This window comes from Struthio camelus, chromosome 16 (assembly GCF_040807025.1).
Source record: "Struthio camelus isolate bStrCam1 chromosome 16, bStrCam1.hap1, whole genome shotgun sequence".
Lineage (NCBI taxonomy): Eukaryota > Metazoa > Chordata > Aves > Struthioniformes > Struthionidae > Struthio > Struthio camelus.
Window position 1 is genome coordinate 21274617 of NC_090957.1, and position 23398 is coordinate 21298014.

The 23398-nt window shown below is 38.3% G+C and overlaps 1 protein-coding gene across 11 annotated transcripts in view; it reads right to left on the bottom strand.

The window, feature by feature from the left end:
• NOS2 (nitric oxide synthase 2) overlaps positions 1 to 21993 on the bottom strand; it is a 33771-nt gene extending 11778 nt beyond the window's left edge. The window contains exons 1-14 of one of the 11 annotated variants that reach the window (XM_068909296.1): positions 15450 to 15648; positions 14344 to 14412; positions 13873 to 13983; positions 12027 to 12085; positions 10264 to 11919; positions 8457 to 8632; positions 7227 to 7305; positions 6676 to 6798; positions 6437 to 6585; positions 3283 to 3445; positions 2737 to 2828; positions 2192 to 2333; positions 1592 to 1731; positions 575 to 749 (exon numbers count right to left, since the gene is read on the bottom strand). In XM_068909296.1, coding sequence (XP_068765397.1) covers positions 575 to 749; positions 1592 to 1731; positions 2192 to 2333; positions 2737 to 2828; positions 3283 to 3445; positions 6437 to 6585; positions 6676 to 6798; positions 7227 to 7305; positions 8457 to 8563 — 1170 coding nt within the window. In that variant the 5' untranslated portion in view covers positions 8564 to 8632; positions 10264 to 11919; positions 12027 to 12085; ... (1 more) ...; positions 14344 to 14412; positions 15450 to 15648. Of the gene's footprint in view, positions 1 to 574; positions 750 to 1591; positions 1732 to 2191; positions 2334 to 2736; positions 2829 to 3282; positions 3446 to 6294; positions 6396 to 6436; positions 6586 to 6675; positions 6799 to 7226; positions 7306 to 8456; positions 8633 to 10263; positions 13725 to 13872; positions 13984 to 14343; positions 14413 to 15449; positions 15649 to 16786 lie in introns of those variants that run through there. The other 10 variants (XM_068909295.1, XM_068909293.1, XM_009690419.2 and 7 more) reach the window with 10 other exon arrangements.
• Positions 21994 to 23398: the final 1405 nt, after the last annotated feature.

The window sequence follows — 23398 nt, forward strand, 5'->3', positions numbered from 1 at the left end:
TGGTTCTGGAGGCTATCCCAGTGTGGTGAAAGGGAGGGAATCTCTCCTGGGCTAAACAGTTTGAAAGCAGCAGTGGCTGGTAATAAGTAATCATTATTAATTTGGACTGGTGAGTGCTCAAGACCTGCAGCTATGAACCAGGACTCCACTGCCATGTCACCAGAAGACTGGGTCTGATATCAATACACCTGTGAGAAATATATCGACAGAGCCCAAAAGTCCTGAATCAGCAGGACTCAGGGTGAAACTGGGGAAGGATTCCCTTTAGCATAGCATTATTTATTTCTTTTACAGTTGTGGTTTCACCTTTCTGGACAGGTATTTGGAAAAGATACTGTCAGAACACTGTAAAACCAGTCATGCGATCTGGCATAGTCATAATCTTGGCAGCCATTCAGGATGTCCCACAGTAGTCAGGCTATGGTGTCAGATCAGCAGATCAGCACTGAAGTGTTAGTGTGAAGTAACTACAGCAGCCATCCCAGTAAACACTGATACAGCTTCTTTCAAAAATGCTCCACCCAGCAAGTCCATTCCCTTCTTGGATCTACACAGTCCGACTTTAGAAGATTACCTTCAGGATATTGTACCGCTGCACATCACAGAAGTCTCGCACTCCTATCTCTGTCCCCATGTACCAGCCATTGAAAGGACACGCTGTAAATTCCAGGCCTCCCACCTCAAGAAGCATGTTGGCAACAGCAGGAAGTGCATACCACTTCAGATCTAACTCCTTAAACCATTCATACCTGTTAAAGAAGCATTTTGATTTATTAGTTTATATATCTCTTCCTCCTGTAGGCAACAACCACAACAGTTCAGGAAGAGCAAGACTACTATCTGTACTATCTGTAGGTGGAATGACCCATGGAGCATGGTCTGAAAAAGCTCATAATAAAGTTTTCATATGAAATGTGGAAATTAGGAATTATCCATTAAAGAAATGGCAGAACAGCATTACAGAGTTCCACAATCTGCAGGGCCACTCCCAAAGCAATCATGAAGAAAGAAATAAAGAGAGAAAGGCAACAAATATTTTGTTATGAATGCAGCCACTAGTAAACATTATTGTACAAACTGAAATTATACAAAGAGGTAGCTGATAACAAGACAGGGTGGGAAACACATGAAACACCTAACAACCAGATTGTTAGCCAGGGCAAATCAGCATGACACTGCATCATCACTGAGCTGACCTTGAACACTTGCATTTGAAGCTGAATGTTGATGATTTTGCTTTGAAATACACATACTTAAATCTTCTGATGAATCCAAACCATGATGATTACAAGACTCACATTTTACAAGTGGATTACATTGGCATAATGCACTGTGGGTTTTTTTTTGATTCTGAATACGATTGAAATGGAGATTAGAAAAAAGAGATTTCCAACAAAAATGCTGTTGGCTTCCTTAATTTAAATCTCCTTTTGTTGCTCTAACAGGCATTTTATGTTTCAGGACAATTTACCATAATTTCATCCTTACAAAGAACTCACAGGCACAGGCTAATAAACCCAGCCTCATATTAGTGTAGTAGCCAAGGTGAGGCAGAGGCAAAAATGCAATTATCTAAATCTTGCGTGCTTACTTTGGATGCTCCATTGGCACTTCAAGGATAATTTCTGGCGGGAAATCAAATATTTCTGGGTCTTGGCCGTTTGCTTGGAGAATGAGTGGAACTACATCAAAGCGGCCATATTTCGGCTTCCACCCAAGCTCAATGCACAACTGTAAGTAAAGAAAGTAGATTTTGGTTTTTTAGGGTTTTTTTTCTCCCTGGATTTGAACACAAAAGAATGTTAACCCTTTAAAAGGTGTTGAGGTAATTCCTCAGTGGTAAAGACTGTCTTTCTGCATTAAAACAATGCCAAGACAAATCCAAGTACTGATTGTGTCCCCAACTTAAAGGGAGGATTAGATAAATTTTACAGCACCAATCATTGCCTTGGAAAGGGCCACAAGAAAACCTTCCCTTGCTCTGACATGCAGAGGAGCATTTCATATCAGGATTGTAAGACATTGTTGCTTCAGCCTGCACCTAGAACCTGTAGGACCAAACATTCCATTCATTCTTTATCCCCATACTTCCCTCGCACTCTGCATAAACACATAAGAAAAATAACTAAATGAAAGACAAATAGATTAGACACGATGAAAAGCAATTATGACTCTGTATTTGGAACTGTACCTGTGTGAACTCCACACTGGCAGGGTCTCCTACGATAGACCCATCTGGCATTTGATACCCTGCATATCGAATGAGCTGGCTGTTCCAAACACGGAAATCATGTTTCCCATCAGTCCTCTGGGGGAAGACAGTGATGGCTGATCTGCCCAGAGAGACAATCGAATCCCATTAAATAACAGCACATCAAACACATTCAAATTATTAACACATAAGTTGTTACTCACAGCAGTTATTTTATATTTCTAAAATAAACACCAGTAGAAATAAAATCATTCACTCTCTCCACCTAGCTCCCAGAATCTCCGCATTATCTCTTTTCCCCAGGGATTACAAAAGTTTTTACAGCACCAGCCATGAAATTTACAAACTTTCAAAATGATTGATGGTAGATATGAGAGGAACATATAAGTACCAGGAGAAATACGAGTAGAAACAAGCAGTCTAAATATTTAGATATATCATTTCAGACCTTTTGTGGAGTTTTGAATCCAGATCTGGACCTGATTTTTGGTGTTTAAAATTCAAATGAAATAAAAGAGGCCTACCTAATATTTCCATTGTTTGTAGCATACTGAATATGACGACAGATATGATCAAACATTTCCTTGGCTGTTTTACAATCACGTGCATCAAACACCTATATATTTCCAAAAGAACAGCAGAGAAGGAAATTGATTTTGGAACACTAATGTAAGATCATTATTTTTCTAAAATGTTTTTTAAATCAAGATTAGGGAAAACACTGAAACGAAAAATCAGGATTTTTCTATTTAATTTTAGCTCCACTACGAAAGATTAATTGTAATTGTTCCTAGACGTACTATTTTCACATGCAACAATTCAACAAGGCACAAGAAATGCACCTAGTTCCATGGCTTAGTTGATTTCTGCAGTACGCTTGTAAATATTTTAATTCAACTACGGAGTAGAGAATTAGAAAAAAAAAGTTGATTTTATAGGTACAAGAGGGACTAGCCCTCAGTTGATGCAATTTGGCATAATTTTACAGAAGTCAAAGACTTTCTTCAGACTTATCTGAAGTCAGACAGTAGATGATAATTTGGCCCATAATTTCTAGACCCATAGGTTACCTGTAGATTGGACCACTGGATTCTTCCAATGCATCTTGGAGCATTCCTCCAGGCCTGTTTGGTAGCAAAGATCAGTTCATCCTTTGTCAGATGGTAGGTTCCTGTTGTTTCTATCTCTTTGGTCACTGTTTCCAGTCGGGCCAGCTGTTCTTCTATTTTTAACCTGTTGAACAGGAAACAGTCATGAAAAGAAACAATGAGAATTTCATTACCTAGAATTGATTTGATTTGCAGACATATTTATTATGTTCTGGGTGAAGAAGAGCATGGGCTGCTTAAGCCATAAAGTTTTTGACAGCAAGGCACCCTTTTTCATCAGAAGACTTTCAGTTATACAGTTGATTTTGTCTGACAGAATACAGCTAGAGCAAATTTCCAGGGCAAGGGCTGGTATCTTTGTAGATAGGTAGATTTGGCAAGTTTGGATATACACTGAGAAACTTGTCCCTGTTTTAAACCTATACTTTCTGCATGTGAAACAGCTCCATGTAAAATACTCTGTCCTTTGTGAAAACATGCATTACCTCCTGAAGTCAGCACTGTGTTTCACTGCGTTTCAGATGTGAGAAGTCACCATCACCTCCTTCCCATCTGCCCTCTACTGCACCACTCTTTAGTCCCCAAAGCATAGCAGTTATCTATTGTGACAATCCAGGTTACAACATTTTTTATCAAAAAGCGATCGGTATTCAAGGTAAAGGGCATGAGTTAAGTTGACAGGACTCTGACTGAGCTCAGATGAGGAAAGCTTTCTCTGGCTTCAGAATTTAGGAATTGTCCTTTCTGAGTGCAAATAACAGAGCTCGCTAGCCTAATGAAGAATCAAACACACTAGAAATTTATGCAGTGACACCGTCCTTTCACTACCCAATGTATACATGCACTGATCACAAGCTCTTCTGTGTAAATTTTCAGCTTACATTTGGATATTCTAGGTTCATTTGTTAAAAACTGCCAAATTACAGGCAAATGAAAAGTAGAGAGCAGCTTAGCTTCAGCCCAAAAGTAGGAAGTGGAGAGGTGAAGAGAGGATTATAGTGACTGTCCTCTAAAAGTTCTATTATTTTTATGGGGCATAGCTCTTCTGAGCAAAGTAAGTAGATTTCCACACCAGAAAGGAGGTGCTGAGCAACTCCTTTGTCAAAGAAGCCAACCTCTAAAATTCTTTACTTTGATAACACAGAATGAAGACAAAACACTAGGAAATATTTATCACAGCACAGACAAAAATTGTTTTGTCGGCTAACAGACAGAATGAGAATAGTCTGCACTGTCTGAGAGTTTTCATATTTTCAGCAAGATGAAAGATCAAGGGCAAGCATGTAAGATAGTGTAAATCAATGTGATCAAATAGCCAAGTAGTGAGGTCACCCTGAGCAGAAACAGAGAGATGTGCAAATGTAATGCTCTGGCAAGTGAGTGGCCAGTGTGTAAGACAGGGATTTTCAGAAAGATTCAGCAGGAAGAAAGCTTTGTAGAATAGTTAAAAGTGTCTAAAGAAGTTGCCATTGTGTGGCACAGTCCCTCTGAAAGTCTGGTAATATGTTATAATGGAATGAGCAGACACTTAATTGTTTTGAAAATCTGGTTACTTGAAAACTTGACCTGCAAACTCTTGGACCCAAATTCTATTTCACGTGTCAGAACGCATAAAGACACTGACAACATATTCTTCATTAGAATGATGTAATTTAGAAGGGAATAAAATCCATCAGCTCACACCTGGCCCATGGCAGCGGAAGCAACTCTTGTACTCTGTCTCATAGTCTTATATACCTATGCTGTTAGCAATGAGAACTTAAATTATCAATGGCAAAAGTACATTTTCTGTATTAGTAACTGAGAAAGAGCCATGTTCTGCAGGCATTTATGCATATTATGTATTTTACTTCCCAAAGCAATCCCATTCAAATCAATGGACTCCTCCTGACAACAAAGTTCTGCACTTCATTCATCTGGCCCTACCTAACACAAGGGTAGAATCAAATTGAAAATCAATGGCCCTAACAGGAAAGAGAATAAATTCAGAAAAGTAACTTAAGATTTAATGATGCAATGAAATCCTAAAAGCTCTTGTCTTTAAGTATGACTTTAGATCATTATGAACTGCTTGGTGATATGAAACTTCATTAATTCTTGACAGCTGCAAAGATCTTTTCTGATGTCACAACATACATACTTTCATGAAGCATAAAAAGGAAAGCTCTTATAAAATTATTTGTAAATTTTAATCATTTTTCATAAAACTGGACATGGGCTATCTTTAAAAGAAAAAAAATTGTAAATTCATCAAAAACACCAGTAAAGGTAACAATAGGACCTTACAGACTCCTCTAAGGCTTGCTAAATACCCAAGTCCACTCAGCTGCAGTTGACTTCAGCAGGAGTCAGTCTGTTATTTAGGTCAAATCATTATTCTTTATAAAACCCTACTGACCCTGAGCTGATTTGAGGCAGAACCAGATGTTCTTGTTTCCCTGCAACAAGATCTCTCTGCTCCATCTCCATTTTTGTGAAAAAACAAACATCTTTTCTGAAGCTAAGGAATCCTTCTCAGCATATCCAGTAAGCTTAGGCTGATGATAGCATAGAAAAAGGTTGAGAAGCAAGAGACTGGCCTTCCAAACTTTGGCCAAAACCTTGAAAGTCAGTAACTTTAAGAAAGTTATAAATTCTAGGTATTGTTATTTGTGTACTACCCTTGATCGAAAACAAAGAACAGAAGAACACAGAGAAAAGATAATTGGAAGAGCACAAATTAAAAGTATTATCCACAGTATCCAGACGTCTAAGACTGACCTAAGTGGGTGCTAATCCCATTAATATCTAATTCTAAGAAAATAGAAAGTAACATTCTATAAGAAAGAGAGTCCTAGTCAAGCTGCTTATTATAATATATCCCATTCAGGAGGGATGGGACAGAGGCACACACTGTACAGAGTCTGTTCTTGTATTCCCCAAACCTGGGATTAGTAGACACAGCATGTGAAGTACAGTAATAGTTCTAATCACCTTTTCTAATAGTCCTTATCCATTTTTTGACAGCATGCTATGTAATGGGATAGCTGCTGATAGCTGTGAAGAAAGCAGGCTCTCTAGGCTCATAGACAGGTAGAGGACTTCCGTATCAAAAATGAAGCTAAGGTTGCCTTACTCTTTAAATGAACTGTAGTACTGCTTGACAAAGTCTATTGCCTGAGGTAAAAGCTCTGCTGGCGAAACTGGCCCATCTCTAGTGCCTCTCACCAGGCCTTTGGGAGTCATGAGTGCCCCTTGGCAAGCTTTGGTCCGGCAATTGATAACCTGAAATACGAGAAAATGTGGAAAAGCAATGTTACACTCTGTGTCTTTTCAAAGTTATGAAAAATCACAGTTCAGGTTTCCATATCTTACCTCCTTTGCTGTCAGGTGTAACGTGTCAAGAAAGCTGGTTCCATTTTCCAAGTTTCTTATTTTCACATGTCTTGGAAATCTTGATACTTGGTTTGAAGCTTTGATACCATTTTGTGAGAGTTTCTGGACAGAGAAAAGATAAAAATACACACTATCTTTGGATTTATTAAATATTTTAAAACTTCATTTTTAGTTTTATTTGGCCATTAAACTCTACGAATTAAATTAAAAATTAAGAACAAGGTGTAAACCTCATTTTCTCCAACATGAATATTTATTCATCTGAGTACAGAACTACTGACCTGATCTACAGTTTGATACAAAATGGGCAAAAATAAGTATTTTTGTACTAAGCAAATAATACGGTCCACTGCAAATCACCTCTTTAATTTCAGTGGGGCCTCTTAACATAATAGTCATAGTCTCAGGAAAGGTTTCCTAACCTCTTGTTGTAACCACAGTTACTCTTGGTTTTAGAACTGAGTACAACCTCTGTGAACTACTAGTATCAAACAATGAAGTTAGAAAGACACATTTCTCCCATCACCGACCTCTGCTGAAGTTATGATAGGCGGCATCTCTATCTTCTTCTTGCTCAGATCGTGTAATTTGGCATCATCTTTTGCTAAGCTTTAAAAGACAGGAAGGCAATTCAGTATAACACAACATACTCAGGTTTTATTTGTTAGCTTTAGCTGCAGCAGCAGCAGGGAGATGCCCAATATTGTCTCTGAAAGGTATTCTGACTCAATAAGCTAACCGTTCTCAGTAAGGTGAGGGGTGGAGCAGACTAGAAGTTGATCGTAAAACTGCAACCATCCTTTCCTGATCACTATGTGGGAAGGAATACAACAGAGAGGCCCTGGAACGGTAAAGGCTGAGTTTAATTGCTGTAAGCTAAACAAAGCACATCCATACAGTCATGACCTCGTCACAAGCTATGCAAAGCTTAAGCAAAGAGGCTGAAATCTTCTGGGAAATAAATATGTGGAAATTTCAGCTAGGTCCAATCTCCAGTTAATTAAGCAAATAGCATTATTTTATATTAATTTCCTCTGTTTCCTGCATTAAGTCTGACTTTATGAACTCTTACTTTTTACTTTGCATATGAGGTTTTAGAAGATGTTCCAAAACACCAAGACGCCCCCAAATCATGAACTCCACAACAAAACCCTTAGCTTGGGGATGGCAATGGTGTTTTTAGCTAGAAAAGAGGATATGATAGTCCATTTCCACCAGTCAGTTTCACATCTCTTCACATTTGAATCTAAACTATTCTGAGTAATGAGAGTAAAGGCTAGGGAATGGGGAGAGAAATAAACTATATACAATAGAGGGCTGAAATAAGTAACAGCCTCTGAGAAATTTAAGATGCATGTGCAATTTACTTTATCCAATGTCTTATATAAACTGTATCACAGAAATACTTTACCAGTTTAATTACAGCATTAATAATCACTTTGCTAATTTTTACAGCATACACATACTTCCTAAGTCATACCATACACGAAACCATTACAGCACATCAATTAAATTGAGAGCTATAAAAGATAAAGCATGATGATTTATTTCCTCAGTGATTGTATAACTCTGATATAAAAGCTTAAATATACCTTACCCAAGTCAATGCCACCCTGTGACCCCAGAGGACAACTGTTTTTGTCTTAAAATTACTGCTTTGGAAACATGTTACTAATTTCTCCAGAACCTCAAGGCACTTAGTATCTTTCCTTTTTCAATGAAGGAGAAAATATGAAACCATTAAAGAACAAAGATCTTACCCATGGACCTTCATATTTTTCTCCACGTTATTATTGATATCCTTCTCTTCAGCAGACTGGTTCTTGGCAGCATGAGGTTTGAATACAAACTGCCACGGGCACAACATTTTGTGTACCTTATTTACGATTTTACTTCACAGTGCTGAAATCTTGTTTTATGTGATGTGAGAACACTCCTGAGGAAGAAAAAAAACAAGGTCAGTTTTTTTTTTACTAGGAAGGTAACTGCCTTTAACAGGACTCAGAAACTCACCAGATTAACTGACTTGATCTTAACTTCCTGTGATTAAAAATGAAAATTACTGGAATCTCAGAGTAACGATACTAAAGTTAATCTTTTTCTCTCTCAGTCTAACACTGCAGCCATGCTTAGTCTAAACTACTGGCAAGAGGATTTCAAATGTCCCCATAAAATAACAAATATCAGTATCAGGAAAATACATGCATGCTTAAGCAACTTGAAATTTGTTTAAGCTCTCTGTATTTCAAAAGTTTATTCAATGTTATTAGATGCGCTGGTAATTTACATCACTATATTTTTGCGTGGAAAAGGGATGTAAAATCTTACTGTTCTTTGCATAGGAAAGATTTCCATCAAAAAAACCTATTGCTTTATAAATTAAACCAAATCACTTTGCAAGATATTCAAGTTTGCCAGACCCAAATGCAATTTTGAGATTCTAAATTCTGTTCCAAACTTGGATGTAAGAATCTTCCATGTGTTCTCTATTGGTAAAAATATACATAGCATATATATATATAAGAATGTAACGTATACATTTATATAAGACTGTAAAAAGTTGGCTAGTATTCATCTGAACATAGATTTTCTGCTAATTTCTGATCCTAAAACAAATTTTTTGCTCAAGGGAGAGTGTGCTAGGAGAAAAACAGCAAACTAGTAAGTTGCTAGGTAAAGTAGAATTAGCCTGAGTTTATACCTGTTTCATAACACAAAACAAAAAACTGATGTTGCCAAAAAAATTGAGGACAGAGGAAAGAAAGAAAATATACTTTGTTACATATTCCTGATGTAAATTAAGTATTATTTTATTATTTATATTACTCTTTCAATAAAAGCCCCAGTCATGTACTGAGTTCGCAACATCCTATCTGCTGTAAAATCAGACAGGAAAAGAAAGGAATGCAACTATCTGTGCAGAAATTTGAAATGTTTTAGAACTTGTTCTTTAATCCAGGTAAGAGAAATAGCATGTAATAAGCATTTCTCCACAGTTACATTGCAATGTGCCTATATATGTGCCTATATATTCTTTTAAAGTATATGGAAATAAAGAGAAAAGGAGAGGAGACGGAGAGAGGGGGGAAAAAAGGAAAGAGAAAGGACAGAAAGAAAGACAGGAAGAAGGGCAGAAAGACAGACAGAACGAAAAGAGAGCAAGAGAGATAGAAAGAAAAACAAAACAAAAAGAAAGAAAAAAGAAAAAGCAAGAAAGAGAAGGGTGACAGATACAGCTCAGTGCAATCTGATGAATTGATGAAACGCATTCTTTACTCATTTCTTTTTTCCATTCACAGGTAATCAGAGTAAGAATGTGCTTGTTTTCTATGTTCTTCATAACAGTAATTCAAAGAACATTTACAATATTACTTATTACATGCAATAAACCTTTAAAGGAGAATAAAATTTTCAGGGCAGCACGACAGTTTGGAAATAAAGCAGGGGACTGATTCCAAAACTTTGCTCCTAGTAAGGAAAAAAATACAGTGTGCCATAAAATTATTTCACTTGCAAGCTGCAGTAAATGACTGGCAAGTTGAACATTTAAACATAGTGCTGTCTTACCGTGCTTTTGTGAAAATGTTTTCTAAATCTGCTAGGAGATGGTCTCTTCTGCCAAAGTTCCTTTCCTTTAATCTCTCCTGCTCTGTATCTCTCCTGTGAGGCAGAAGCGTTTTATAGTCCAGGATTATGTATGCAAAATATCAGAGTAAGACTACGTGTGGATAAGGCACTAAAGGGGAAACCCTGAATGTCCAGTATTTTCTTTCAGAATGACAGGGTGTAGCTGATGGGCTGCTATGGTATTACATAACACACTATGACTGAAGGCAGAGTTGTGACTAGTTCGTGCTGTTATTAGCATCCCTTCCTTCTTGCACGGTGTGCTGTAATCTTGATTTCTAAATGAGCTTGATGATAAGGAAGGTATATCATATCGAAAAGTTTTTGCAGCCTTTTAGGTAACATTAAAATAAATCATTTCCTGAGAGAGCTCTTACAGACTAAATTAGACCATTCTCCTACAGAGTAAACCAGCTGTTCTAGAAAGAGTGTGAGTCTATGACTTCTATAACATCTACAGAAATCTCGTTAGGTTTTACAGAACCATATGGCTTTAGGATCTGGACCAGTAAAGCATTTAAAAAGATGCTTATAACTAAGCACAGCTATTCTAAATTTAAAATAAATAATTACTTGGCAAGATGCTATTTCCTTATTTTTTGATCAAATTTTAAAGGAACTTTCTCAATAGAGCATTTTTAGAATTCCTTCCTTTCCAGTCCTGCTTATTTTAGCTGTTGCTGCCTATGAGATTTCACCCTTTGTGCATTTCCAGCCTACTAGAAAAACTAGAAAGAATCTCGGTATCTCACTGAAAGTATAAAATATTCCCATATTGTTGTATGTGTGAATGTGAGAAGGACAGCTAGATGTTGGAGATGGGATTACTGAGCTGATTTTCAATTTTATACAGTGCAGACATTTATATGTTACAAAATTAGGCTTCTAACTGAGGTCTGAAAGACACAAGTAACGCAGCAGCCAACAGTGGCGTGCAGTATAAAGTGCTGCCAGGGAACTGCCAAATCAGAAATGCTGTGTGTGTGTGTGCGCGTGTGTGCCAGTACAGGCTCAAGGATTTTGACCTGAACTATTTGTTCATGTATACTATGCATGACTGAATAACTCTATTTTAAGGGAACCAAATGTTTAGATCTGTTTTCAAATTAAAGACAAGTCTTAAAAGTGCTGACTAATACAGGGCAAAAATCATTACAATGATAACTAGAAATAAGTGTTTATCATGGGTCTACTGGAAGATACAAGGCTACAAGAAGAGAAACAAGGAGGTATGCATTCTCTTTTCATCTGTCACTGTTTTACCCAACAAGCTTGGGCAAGGCAGTTTTTCTTTCTGAGTTTCAGTTTCTCTATTTAAAAATGAATATTAAGTGCCTGTGTAAAGCAGTCTTGGAGGTGAACTGAGTTATGTGTACCTGTGTGTTTACTTCCCACCCAGAGTAGCTTGAGATGAATCTCTTGAAAAACAGACCTCAGTTTTCTGCAGCTTGAGCATACTTCTCTTTGACTGTATCATGCCCATGCTTCTTTGCATTCACTGTTCATGAATATTCACAGTCAGAATCTTTTACGTGATGCCCTTCTTCCCACTGGAATTTTCTCTCGACATCCCTGTGCTTTAAATATTCCAAACATCTAATCAGGAGGCAGAAAGGATATGTGAGTTGGCTGATCCAATGCCACGTCTCAGATGTCTACTTCACTTCTGAACAATGAAGAGGAGAAACATCTTTCATCTTGACCTGGTCAGGTGATTGCTTAATCATTCCCGTTCTTCAAGCAGGATCTGTTCTTTAACTCACTGAAATCAATGATAAAACTCCCTCTGTATCATCAGAACAAGAGAGGGCCATTTATTTCTTAGGTGGAGCCAGAGATTAACTAAACAAGCTCAATGTGCACTCCTTCCACAAATATTGTCCCTCAGAAAGCCAGTTCCACACAGATTCCCTTTTTTGCACAGCCGCTTCAGCCTCTGCCATATCAAAATGCAAGAACTAGTTTCTTTTCTTGCATTAACTTTGATGAAAGAGGTGACCTTTCAGAGCAGAACATCTGACGTATTCAATGGCATTCCACGCATGCTGCAACTTTCAAATTTTGTTTTGCTTCTAGAAACGTGATGGCTTGTAGCCTCAACAACAGGTTTTCTACTATTCCATTCAAAATTAAGCTGCATGATTTGACTGACTGTAATATTCTGCATCAACACAATAAGTTGTAGTCTTAAAAATTGTTTTAAAAATAACCTATGTTTGTAAGGCTGCTCCTCCGAGATCAGGCAACCTTGAGTCTTAAGACAACTGTAACACTGAGGCAAAGCTGATGATAACAAGACCTGATTTGGCTAACATCATGTAACCCCAAAGAGATAATTTTCAGTTGTCTAAACTTCTCCTAAAATATGAGGGATTTTCTTCTAATTCCCTTTGTCTTATCTAATCTAACGCTTTGAGATTTCTCTATGATGTTCTTTCAGATATGCTCCATACAATACCACAAATTAGAAACGCAACACTGCAGGCACCTATAATCACTAGTCACCTTAGAAGATTTGTTAAGACTTCACATGCTCATCCTGTGACAAGGATGAAGTATTCTATTTGCACTTACAAACTGATGGCTCGGTTCTTTATGCGCTTCCTCTTCCTGAGGAATCATGTACTCTGCTTTCTGGTCTACCCTGTTTGACTAACTTCACTGGCTGAACAGGAAATTTGGTACCAGTAAAACAGAACCATTAAAGAAGGATTGGAAAGGATCTCCACACGGCACCTGGTCCATCTTCCTGTCCCCTAGCAAGATCAGCTGAAACTAAGCTATTCTTGAAAAACAAGTACAAGTCAGTACGAAGGGCAAAACTCACAGCAGAAAAGCTGCCTAATAACCTGAGATGGGAGCCGAAAGAGTAAGACAAGTCAGAGGGGAGTCGGATCATAAAAGACCACTTCAATCAAGGAAATGACTCTTACTTTTCAATAAAACGCTCATTACATCTTTTGCACTTGACCACACTGTAATACAAATGGCTTAATCCATTTGGCCCATTAAGAACATCCATTCACTTTCTCTTCCTTTTCTGGTCATAACTTCTGTCTTCTATCCTTGCTATGACATTTCATTCACATTTTCCAGCTTACTGTCATCTGACCGTAGAAGACACTATTTTCCTGGCAACCCTTTGCTGTTTATTACATACTAAAAAAAAGTTATTTTAGGACAAGTATTGTCCCATTGTTTGTTCAGCATCCAGTGCCTGGTACAATGAGGCAGTGAGCCACAGGAAAGCATCCCTGCACTTTTTCAACTGAGGCAAATAAATATATGAATAAGGACATGGTGTGGGTTTGTGTCATAGACTGTGTGCCAGATCACCCTGGGATAGTGCCTACAAGTCTCAGTTTGCTAGTAGCTTTGCACTTCTTGTCCAAAAATGTTTCCTGTAAAAGAAAAATGTTTTTTAGTTCCCCAGTTCTTCTACTAGACACCAAATGCACTGGGCATAGAAGAGAAAGCCTGTGATACACGGGTTTTAAGGAATCCGAGAGCTGTACGATGAGAGCTTTTCAACAGTTTTAAGTGACTCACCTCTTCTGTTGTTCTTGGTTTCCTCTGCTTGATAACCTTCCTTGGGTATGTTTTAGAGTCATAGTACTTAACGCTCTTCTGGGTGGGGTATGGTGGAAATGTCCTCTACTACTAGATGGAGATAGAAACAGTAACAATGTCTTACACAAATGTATATGCATGTTATGCTCAGAGAATTGCACAGTAACATAGACTAGAGATTTCCATTTTCTTATCCTCTATTTTATTCTACTAATTTAAGTGACCAATGGGTATATGCAAAATGAAACTGCTAACTGTATGCAAGACTTTATCAAATTTGCTGGATTTAATTTAGAAGGTGAAAAAATGCAGGAATAATTCTTAAAAACACTTTCTTTCTTTATGACATCCCACCCTTAACCACAAAAAAGCTGACCCATGACAGCCAGCTCCCAGACACTGTATGCTCTGAAATGAAGATTTAGGCAAGACTACAAAAGAGCTTCTCACCAATTCTTCCCTGCTTTTGTGCTCTGGAACTGCAATAGATTGACTGAAGCTTCCTTGCAGTACTAGTTTCTAACAAACACAGAAATGTATAATGAGCAACACTAATGAGTACTGCTTAAAAGGTGCTCCCAAGCATCCCCTCCTATTGACTGTTAATCATCATCTTTTACACTGGTTTAGACTGGATTTTCATTTCCCAAAGAAAATCCCCTTATATTTTGCAAGTTAGCAATACTAGTTTTTTGGTTTAATGTTTTGCTTGCTTACTGTATCTTTAAGGACAATCCATACCATTTCAAAGGATTTCAATGTATTTGCTATTAAGTGTAGCACCCACATCACTGGCTTCTTCATTATTTTGAAATGTTCCTTACAAAGTAGGGGTAACAACTTTGCATCAAAAGTTAAATCAATGACTCAGGTCTAGCCACTCCAAAATATGCAAGGGAGGTAGGATCCCAAGTCTACTCTCTGGCCTCATTTTTAGTTTCTGCCAATTTAAGGTATCACAAAAGCAACTGTTTAGGGTGAAAAGCATGATGTTCCGCTGGTCCACTCAGTTTGATGACATCTGCAAAGTTGATGAGGGGGCACTCCATCGCCTCCTACCAGGTCATTGATAAAGATGTTCAACAGGACAGGTCACAGGATAGACCCCTGTGGCACAAATCTATTGCCTGCGTTCATTTTTAATTCCTGACAGTTTAAGCTATCCTAAAAGCAGCATTTTGTGATGTGAACATTGGAGGGTGAAAATGAAAGTGAAAGAGAGTATTACATTTACAATGCTATGGCAGTAAACCTATCCCTTCCTGTTTGCAAGCTGTAAGACTCTGAAATGCAGTAATAACATAAAATCCCTTCGTCAGTCATCTTTTTCAAAATTCCCATGTATGCGTATTACAAACATCACTGAGGAAGTAAAGGAGGGAAAAAGTAATCAGACAGTCAACAGTCAGTATTTTCGTGCCTGGATGCACTGTTTCTCAAGCAGAAGTGACTTATGAAATATACTGACTAACGGGCAGGATCCTCAGCCAGAACCACAGCAGTAAAGGCTAAGCATCAGCAGATTAAAGCAAAAAAGTAAAATAGTAATTGAAAACCTGCAGTCTGCATGTGGCTGCAATGACTTGGGTTCTGTGCATGCTGGGCTGTGTCCTATACTCCTTGACTAATTTCATTATATTTAGACTCTTAAAGATTTCTCTATTTGGAATAAAAGGAAAAAATGGTATTTGACTGGGGCCCAAGAGTGCAACAGGGCTTCTTGTCTCTGGTCCTGCAATTCATGCTTCTCAAAAACAGCTGTAACGAAAAGAAAGGTGACACTAAGATCACACTCTGCAAAAAATTTTTTCGCTTGAGAACAGAACAGTGAACTAAAGAATTGCAGATGTGCTTAGATACTGTAAAAGCACGATCTGAGGAAGTAAATTCGCTCTACGTTAACAGAGCACTGTTTGATATCAGCAGAATATAGAATTTCTAACCAGTTTCAAATGATACAAGAGATTTAAATACTAGTTTTCAAACAAAAAATCAGTGTTGAAATTAATAATAAAATACTGAAGTATAAAAGTAACTTTAGTTCTAGAAAGTTAAAAATACCTAAAACAAAATGAAATAGAAGCTAAAATTCAGCCTGAGAAACCACAAGTACCACTTTTATGTGCATAAGAACGTTCTGTATTTCTGTGCTGTTTTCCATCCAAAGATATTAAATTTTTTTAAATGTATGTAATAACTTTAATCTCACAACACCGTCCCTAACCATAATGTGAGGGAAAGGAGTGCCAAAAGTTATTATTTTTTCTTATGGGAATATGCTATAAAAATCATGAGAACAGTGCACTTGATAAAAATTGCTCTGAAAACTGTGAAGTTAATAAAGAACGATATAGTTTTGGAGCCTGATTTAGCCACTCCATAAAATTCCTGAGCAGGGTTATAATTCTGTTATTATGGAGGCTGGATCACGTTCTTCAGTTTTACAGGACACACCGAATAAATATTTAAAGTTGGTCAGGGTAATGGCAAGTGCTCTTAACCCATTGTTTAAAACATGACTGCTTGGTTTTTACCTTTCTCCATGACTTTCTGCTAAATGACTGATTTCATGTGCTTACATTAGATTTACTGTAATTGCAGATTACTGCTTTGCATGAAATACGAAAAGAGGATCTTTCTTCAGTTTAATGAGGTCTCAAGATGGTTATTATTAAGCCAATTCAGAAGTCTACTGAAATCCTCAAAACCTCAAGTCTACTTCTGCCACATTCTGTTTTGGAAGCATATGCATGATTTAAAAATGTTGAAAATCATGATTTTACTTGGTGCTGAAATGCATAATATACATTCAGGATAAGCTTAGACGCAAACAAAAGGAAGAATGCGCCATCCTGGATTAAGGAAGCAGGAGGTAAACGATTAATAATCTTACCTGTAGGAGAAAATAATCAGAAAACATGCTTTCAAGTCTGTTTTTTCTCTCAACAGAATGCTTTCATTTTCATTCCCTTTGGTGACTGTAGACTCACTGTGAGCATAGGCAATGACAATATTCATGGTGGTCTCTTTTTCTTTCTCCTTTGGGGGTTGGGCTGAGGTCTTCAGACTCCCTCTGGAGCTCAGATCAACTGGTGAGCATTTTTCCTCTGCTAAAGCATCACTCATCTTCCTGCCAGCCTTTGGTTTAAAATTTTCCTTCAACTGTAAAATTTTCCTCATCCTTCTCTCGTACTGGCTCCAGAGCCTATGCATCCCACTCTTCTCAGTTGCTCTCAACCTCCTTATCTCCATACCCACGTGCTTTCCTGACTGGCAAGTTAATACTGTGTGCTGCTGTGCACATTTTTAACAGATACCCATCTCTGTTTATTTGACTTTGGTCAACTAAAATTGGCCTTAGGCACAAGTTTAGACATAGGTTAAATTTCATCTCCAAAGCCAAGTGTTTGCATCCACTGTACTATCGCACCCCAGACAGAAAATATGAGCTCTGAAGAACACAGACCAATTGCCTCATCCAGAGAAGGATGGAGCATCATTCAGTTCTGTATTTCTACACTGAGGAAAGATCATGAAGCTCAATTAGAAGAGGACAATATCAGGAGAAAATAGGGCATATTCACAAATCACTTTATCTTTGAAGGTGTATTGTTTCCTTATTTATGCCACTAAACCACATGCCTTCTTTGTGGAGCAACTGTGAGACAATTTTCTTCCACAAAAAATCCTGTGATATTGCCTGGCTAAAGAATACCAAACTGAATTCACAAGACAACACTCATGATCAAAACAGAGGGCTCTCTCCTGCTGACATCTTTACAATGTTTGGAGCAGTTGCAACTCCTGGAGCAGTTGATCTGCTTAGAGCAGACAAAGAATCATTGAGCATCTCGCTCACTTGCTCTCAAAAATCTAAAAAGGCACCTCTAAATGCTCCATATCAAATACAAAAAAAAAAAACCTGTTTCAAACTATTTGAGCTGCATATTTACCACATCTTTCATTCTATCAACCCTGAATAGCCATGTTTATACCCAAATCTCTGGAATTTTTCTCTCCCTAATTGATTTCTTCTGAATAACCAAGAGGGAACTTTTCTCAAAACCTGCCTAATATTTCTATGTCAATACTGTCCCAGCCTGCTTCTCTATCTGATAAGAAACAGGATTAAAATTGTGGGTAGACCAAGAACATTTTCCAGCTCTAGAAATGCTAACCGTCATTCTGCCAACTACGTTACTAATCCACCTTTTGCACTCAGCCTAGCTGTAGCTTTGCATTATCACTAAAGCCACAAATAAGCCTTCTCTTATGAGGCAATATTCTAGAAAACTTCAGATCTGGCAATGTCTGAGGACAACTCTGTATAGCCTCATTTTTAGTAGCGGACAGTCCCTTCTCACAGACTGCCTGTCCAACCTAAAGCACTTCTTTTTACAACAACTAACATTTCTTTAGGGACAATTTCAATTTGACAGACTTAACTTTATCAGGAGTATTTTAAAAATTTCTTAGTTTTGGGGATGGTCTATCATGAACCATGATATGATCTCCATATAAAGACCGTTAGGGAGGTATTTGCTACACAAACATTTCAAATATGTCAGCTGAATGATGCAAAGAAAAAGTTATCTGCTCTCTCACATCCTGGAATGCAAGTTTTTCTTTGATTCCTGGGGTCCAAATATACTTGCCAATACCTACTTCTAAGAGCCAGTGTGAAAAATTTCATAGAAACTGGTATATCTGTTCTTTGTAAAATAGCTTCTACATTCAGTTTTATTTAGTCCATTGGGAATCTGTCCTTTTTTTCCTGATCAGAACTACTAGTGAGGCCTTCCCGACTCAACCACCTAGTAAATCACAGGCTTCTTTTTTTTGCACGCACAAGCGTCAAACTGGTCAGCGTGGCTTAGCTGCTGAATCCTACACAAAATCATGGGTTTCATCTTTGTACCTTCAGCTGCCTCACAATGTTCCCTGGATGGAGAAAGGGGTTTTCACAGGCAATTTTATGACTGCCTGAATTACCTTATATTTATGAGCCTTTTACTGGCAGAATATTTTATGAGTTTCTGCAAAGCACTACAGTTAGCCCAGTCTTGCCTAACACTACGCAATTTTCAGTATGTTTGCCAAAATTACATCATATTTTTAAACAATGCAGTCAGAGTGAAATTACCTGCTCTCTGTTAATGTCGGACACAAAGCTACTGTTAGAGGGTTTGCAGTAATGAGGTAGGGTAATGGCAGGGCGGTTAGATCTCCCTTACTAGCAGCTCCTTCCCTTTCACTGCTAAAAAAGATTGCTTCCATGGCAAATTCTTCAGCTTCCTCAATGTATTGCTGGTCTCTTTTCATCGATTTTGAGCTACAAGTTCTGCTAAATACACATAAATTGAAGCACTGACAACTTGCCCTGTGAGTCTCCAGTGGGTATTCCAGAAAGACAGTTCCGGCAGATCTGCTGCCAGTGCCAATTCATGGAGTAAATCTTTGGACTGACTCAGGAAACTTGGTCCCTTATCACAGATCTAGATAAATACTTTAGTCTGAAATTATATTTTCACTATATCGTCTATGTGATTTTTCTGGTTTGCTGATCATCCACTAATTATATGAATTAGAGAAATATTCATCCTAAATTGTCAATCAGTGGGAAACAAGCAATGTCTTTTACTTGCAAGCTCCCATTCAGGCAATGCAGTTAAAATGGGATCCTTGCTTGATTCCTGAATGCTTTGTCACTTCGTTACATACAAAAGCTGCTTTTTAAGAGCATGTTCATATAGAGATTATTTTCACACATATTCTGACTCAAGTTCTCCACAGCTGAATTACACAAACGTTTCCTCAATAGGAACTGCCTACTAGCAAAACTTACACGTAGGTAAACTTCAGGCAGCTGCTGAATTATGGTGAATTGAATAGTGCCGAGACTTATGGAATATTTCTCAAAACGTAACTCCAATGACTGAAAAGAAGTCAGTAAATAAACTTATATGATACCTTGGATTACAGGAAAACTCAAGTTAGAAGGGAATTTAGGAGTTCATCTAGACCAACCTCCTGCTCTAAGCAGAGTGAGCTGTGAGGTTAGACCAGGTTGCTCAGGGCTTGATCCAGTGTGGTCTTGAAAATCTCAAAGGACTGCACATCCTGTCTCATGGGGAAAAAGTTTTTCATTACACCCAGTATGAATGTCTCACTTCAACTTCTCCCCATTGCTTATCACCTTCCCACCATGCACCACTGTGAAAAGCCTGGCTTCGCCTCCTTGATAACCTCCTCAAAGGTACTAGGAGGCTGCTATTAGGCCCCCAGGTCGTCTTTTCTCCAGGTGGAACAAGCCCAGGTCCCTTAGCCTCTCCTCATGGGGCATGTGCCCCAGACCATCATGGTGGCCGTCCACTGAACTCACTCTCATTTACCAATGTCCTTCTTTTATTGGGGACCCAAACTGGATATAGTATTCTAGATGAAGTCTAATAAGTGCTGAGTAGAAGGGGATAATCACCTTCCTTGATCTAGTGGCTCTACTCCTCTTAGCACATCCCAGGATGCTCTTGGCCTTCTTTGCTGCCAGGATACACTGCTGACTCCTGTTCAGCTTGCTGTCTTCCAAGAACCCTGGGTCCTTTAAAGCAGAACAGCTCGCTAGGCAGTTAGTCCCCAGACTGTACTGCTGCTGCAGGTTATTCCTTCCAAGATGCAGAACTTGGGTTAAGTTTCGTGTTTCTGTTAGCCCATTTCTTCAGCTGTTCAAGTCCTCTGAATGGCAGCCTTTTCCTTGAGCATAACCACTAGTCCACTCAGTTTGATGACATCTGCAAAGTCGATGAGGGGGCACTCCATCGCCTCCTACCAGGTCATTGATAAAGATGTTCAATAGGACATGTCACAGGATAGACCCCTGTGGCACAAATCTATTGTCTGCGTTCATTTTTGATTCCTGACAGTTTAAGCTACCCTAAAAGCAGCAGTTCAGGGTGAAAAGTATGATGTTACATTTGCCATTTCCTGATCTGGACAGTGTAAAATGGCATGCCAGTTCCTAACAGGGAAGACAGTAGAAAATTTTGTGATGTGAACACTGGAGGGTGAAAATGAAACTGAAGGAGAGCATTAAATTTGCAGTGCTATGACAGTAAACCCATCCCTTCCTGTCTGCAAGCTGTAAGGCGTAGCCCAAATTCTGAAATGCAGTAATAACAAAATCTTGACTCGCTACTGATCTCCAAGTACAGTATGTGCCATTAACTACTCTGCACCCAGTCATCTAACTGGTGTTTTACCCATCTACTTGTTGATTCAAGCACAGTCTAATAATCTAACTGGGACACATGTTTTCGGCAGAGCATCTACACGGTTGTAATATATGCGCGCAAAGCTATAGTGCACTGCTCCAGAAAATCTATGCAAAATCTTTCCAATCCATTCAGTGATCGCTCTTGGGAAAAGTTTCCCAAAACAATGTGGGGTTTCCCCAGGTACGGTGCGCCTCCTTTTAGTATCATGCATGACACAGCACTGCCGAGGCAACGAAGAACTTTGAGTTCTGCATCTTCTTTCACAATTGGACAAGAGACCTGGTAACTCATATTGACATTGCCGACTTCAATCATAACATTCTAATATCAGTATTGTCCAATTTTATCACAAAAGAAGTCATCATGGGTCAGCTAAAAGGAGTATAATGTCTAATCGATTAGAGAGCTATGCAGAATACATTAGTTAGTAGTTGCACGGCACTTTGAGATCCCAGTATGAAGTAACTATAAATTGTGATATTAAACCTTGAAGCCTTTATTCAGCTGTACTAGTAAAATTCTGACTACTGTAATTTCTGTAAAATACATACCAATACCCAAATGTACAAGACAATATTTGTCTCAGAGATCTTAACGCTATATGAACACAAGCAGGTGGAGAAAGTTATGCAGTTGAGCTTACCTCCACTTTTTATAAAGCACAAATAGGGGAAAAGAGATAAATTAAGCACTAAGGCCAAGACGCCTAAAGAGCATTAAGCATCAAACATGAGGAAGCACAGTTAAAACTCTGTGCTGAAATTACCCTTGCTGCAGTAGTTAGCTGCCTAATAGCCATAATGACATTAGAGTCTCCTCTCCACCCCTCCCCCCCCCACAATGTAGTAAAAGATATGGATATTCATATCTAACCTACATATATCCTAACCTACTTTAAGATTTCCAGGCTGGGGACATTTTTTAGCTTGTTTTTGGTTTGGCCATCAAATAAAAATACTGACTATTCACACAACTTTGGACTACACTGGCAGAAAGGATGGTCTTTGATGCTACATTTGTAAGGGGGAACACCACCTGGGAATTAGAAAGATCAATACTGAAAAATAGAAAAATAACAGATGTGGAAGAACCTAGGTTGATCTAAAGTAAGGTCAGACTCTAGAAAGTTACAGACTGAATAATGAAGGGGGCTAAGTCATAGGGTTTCATCTATAATAAGCAGTCCTAGCAATAACATCAAAGGACTGTTACAGATTAATTAGCAGGTAGTACTATTATCCACAACAATTTTCACCTCTATTTCCAAAAGGATAGGATAAAATATAGTTTAAGTACTTCATCTAGCTATTGCAGGAGGTGGATATTGGAGCACTGCCACTCAGAGCACAAGGAGCTGATGCGGACTGTGTACTTCACTGTTTACAAGGCTTACAGCTTCCTGAGTGACAGAAAGAAGAGCAAGACTTTTGGTTGAGAGCAGGACAACCAGCTGTTCTTGCCTCATCTTGTGTTTTTGTGAGGATCAGTTTTGGTTTAGCCCTCAGTCATGAGAGGGAGTGTAAAGGGGAATTTTCTGTGATTTTAGAACACTTTCCATAAAGTTAAAGCAGCTCAAGATAGCTGCATGACCAACCCTAGCTACACCAGAAAGGTATTTCCTCTTCTCATACACCATCTTGGCCAGAATTAAGTCTTAAGGACTACCAGTATGAATACTCAGACTTAATTAACATCTGAGGATTCTCCAAAACATGTTGTTCATCCTCCTGGTTGTGCATTTGGGCATCGCTATATCTCAGTGCTTGTAGTTAATTATGTGCATTACTCAGGTAAATGACAAAAAACAACACCATCCCAGCATGGGATACATCACCAAAAACATAAATTATGTATTAGCAAATCTTACTGTGCAGATAGTGATTTATGGACCTTCCCATGTAATCCAAGTGGACAAAACAGAACATGAAACAGAATTCCAGAGAAGTGATCTTATTTGTCACAGGTTATATAGCAGCACAGTGAAATGCGTAAGATTTAACAGCAAGCATAACTTTTAAGGTCTCTCAAGTTAAGTACCTAAAAACTACCTGAGAATTACTTTTGAAAATCTCAGTCATAAAACCACAACCTCCTCTATGAGATACTTCCAGTTTATAGAGGATAACTTCTACAGAATTCTTCAGAGAGAGAAATCTCAAAGACTCAATAGGTGTTTCTACAGTCTATAACATAAATGGGAATTAAAGGTATCCTTTGGTGACATATAAAAAGAA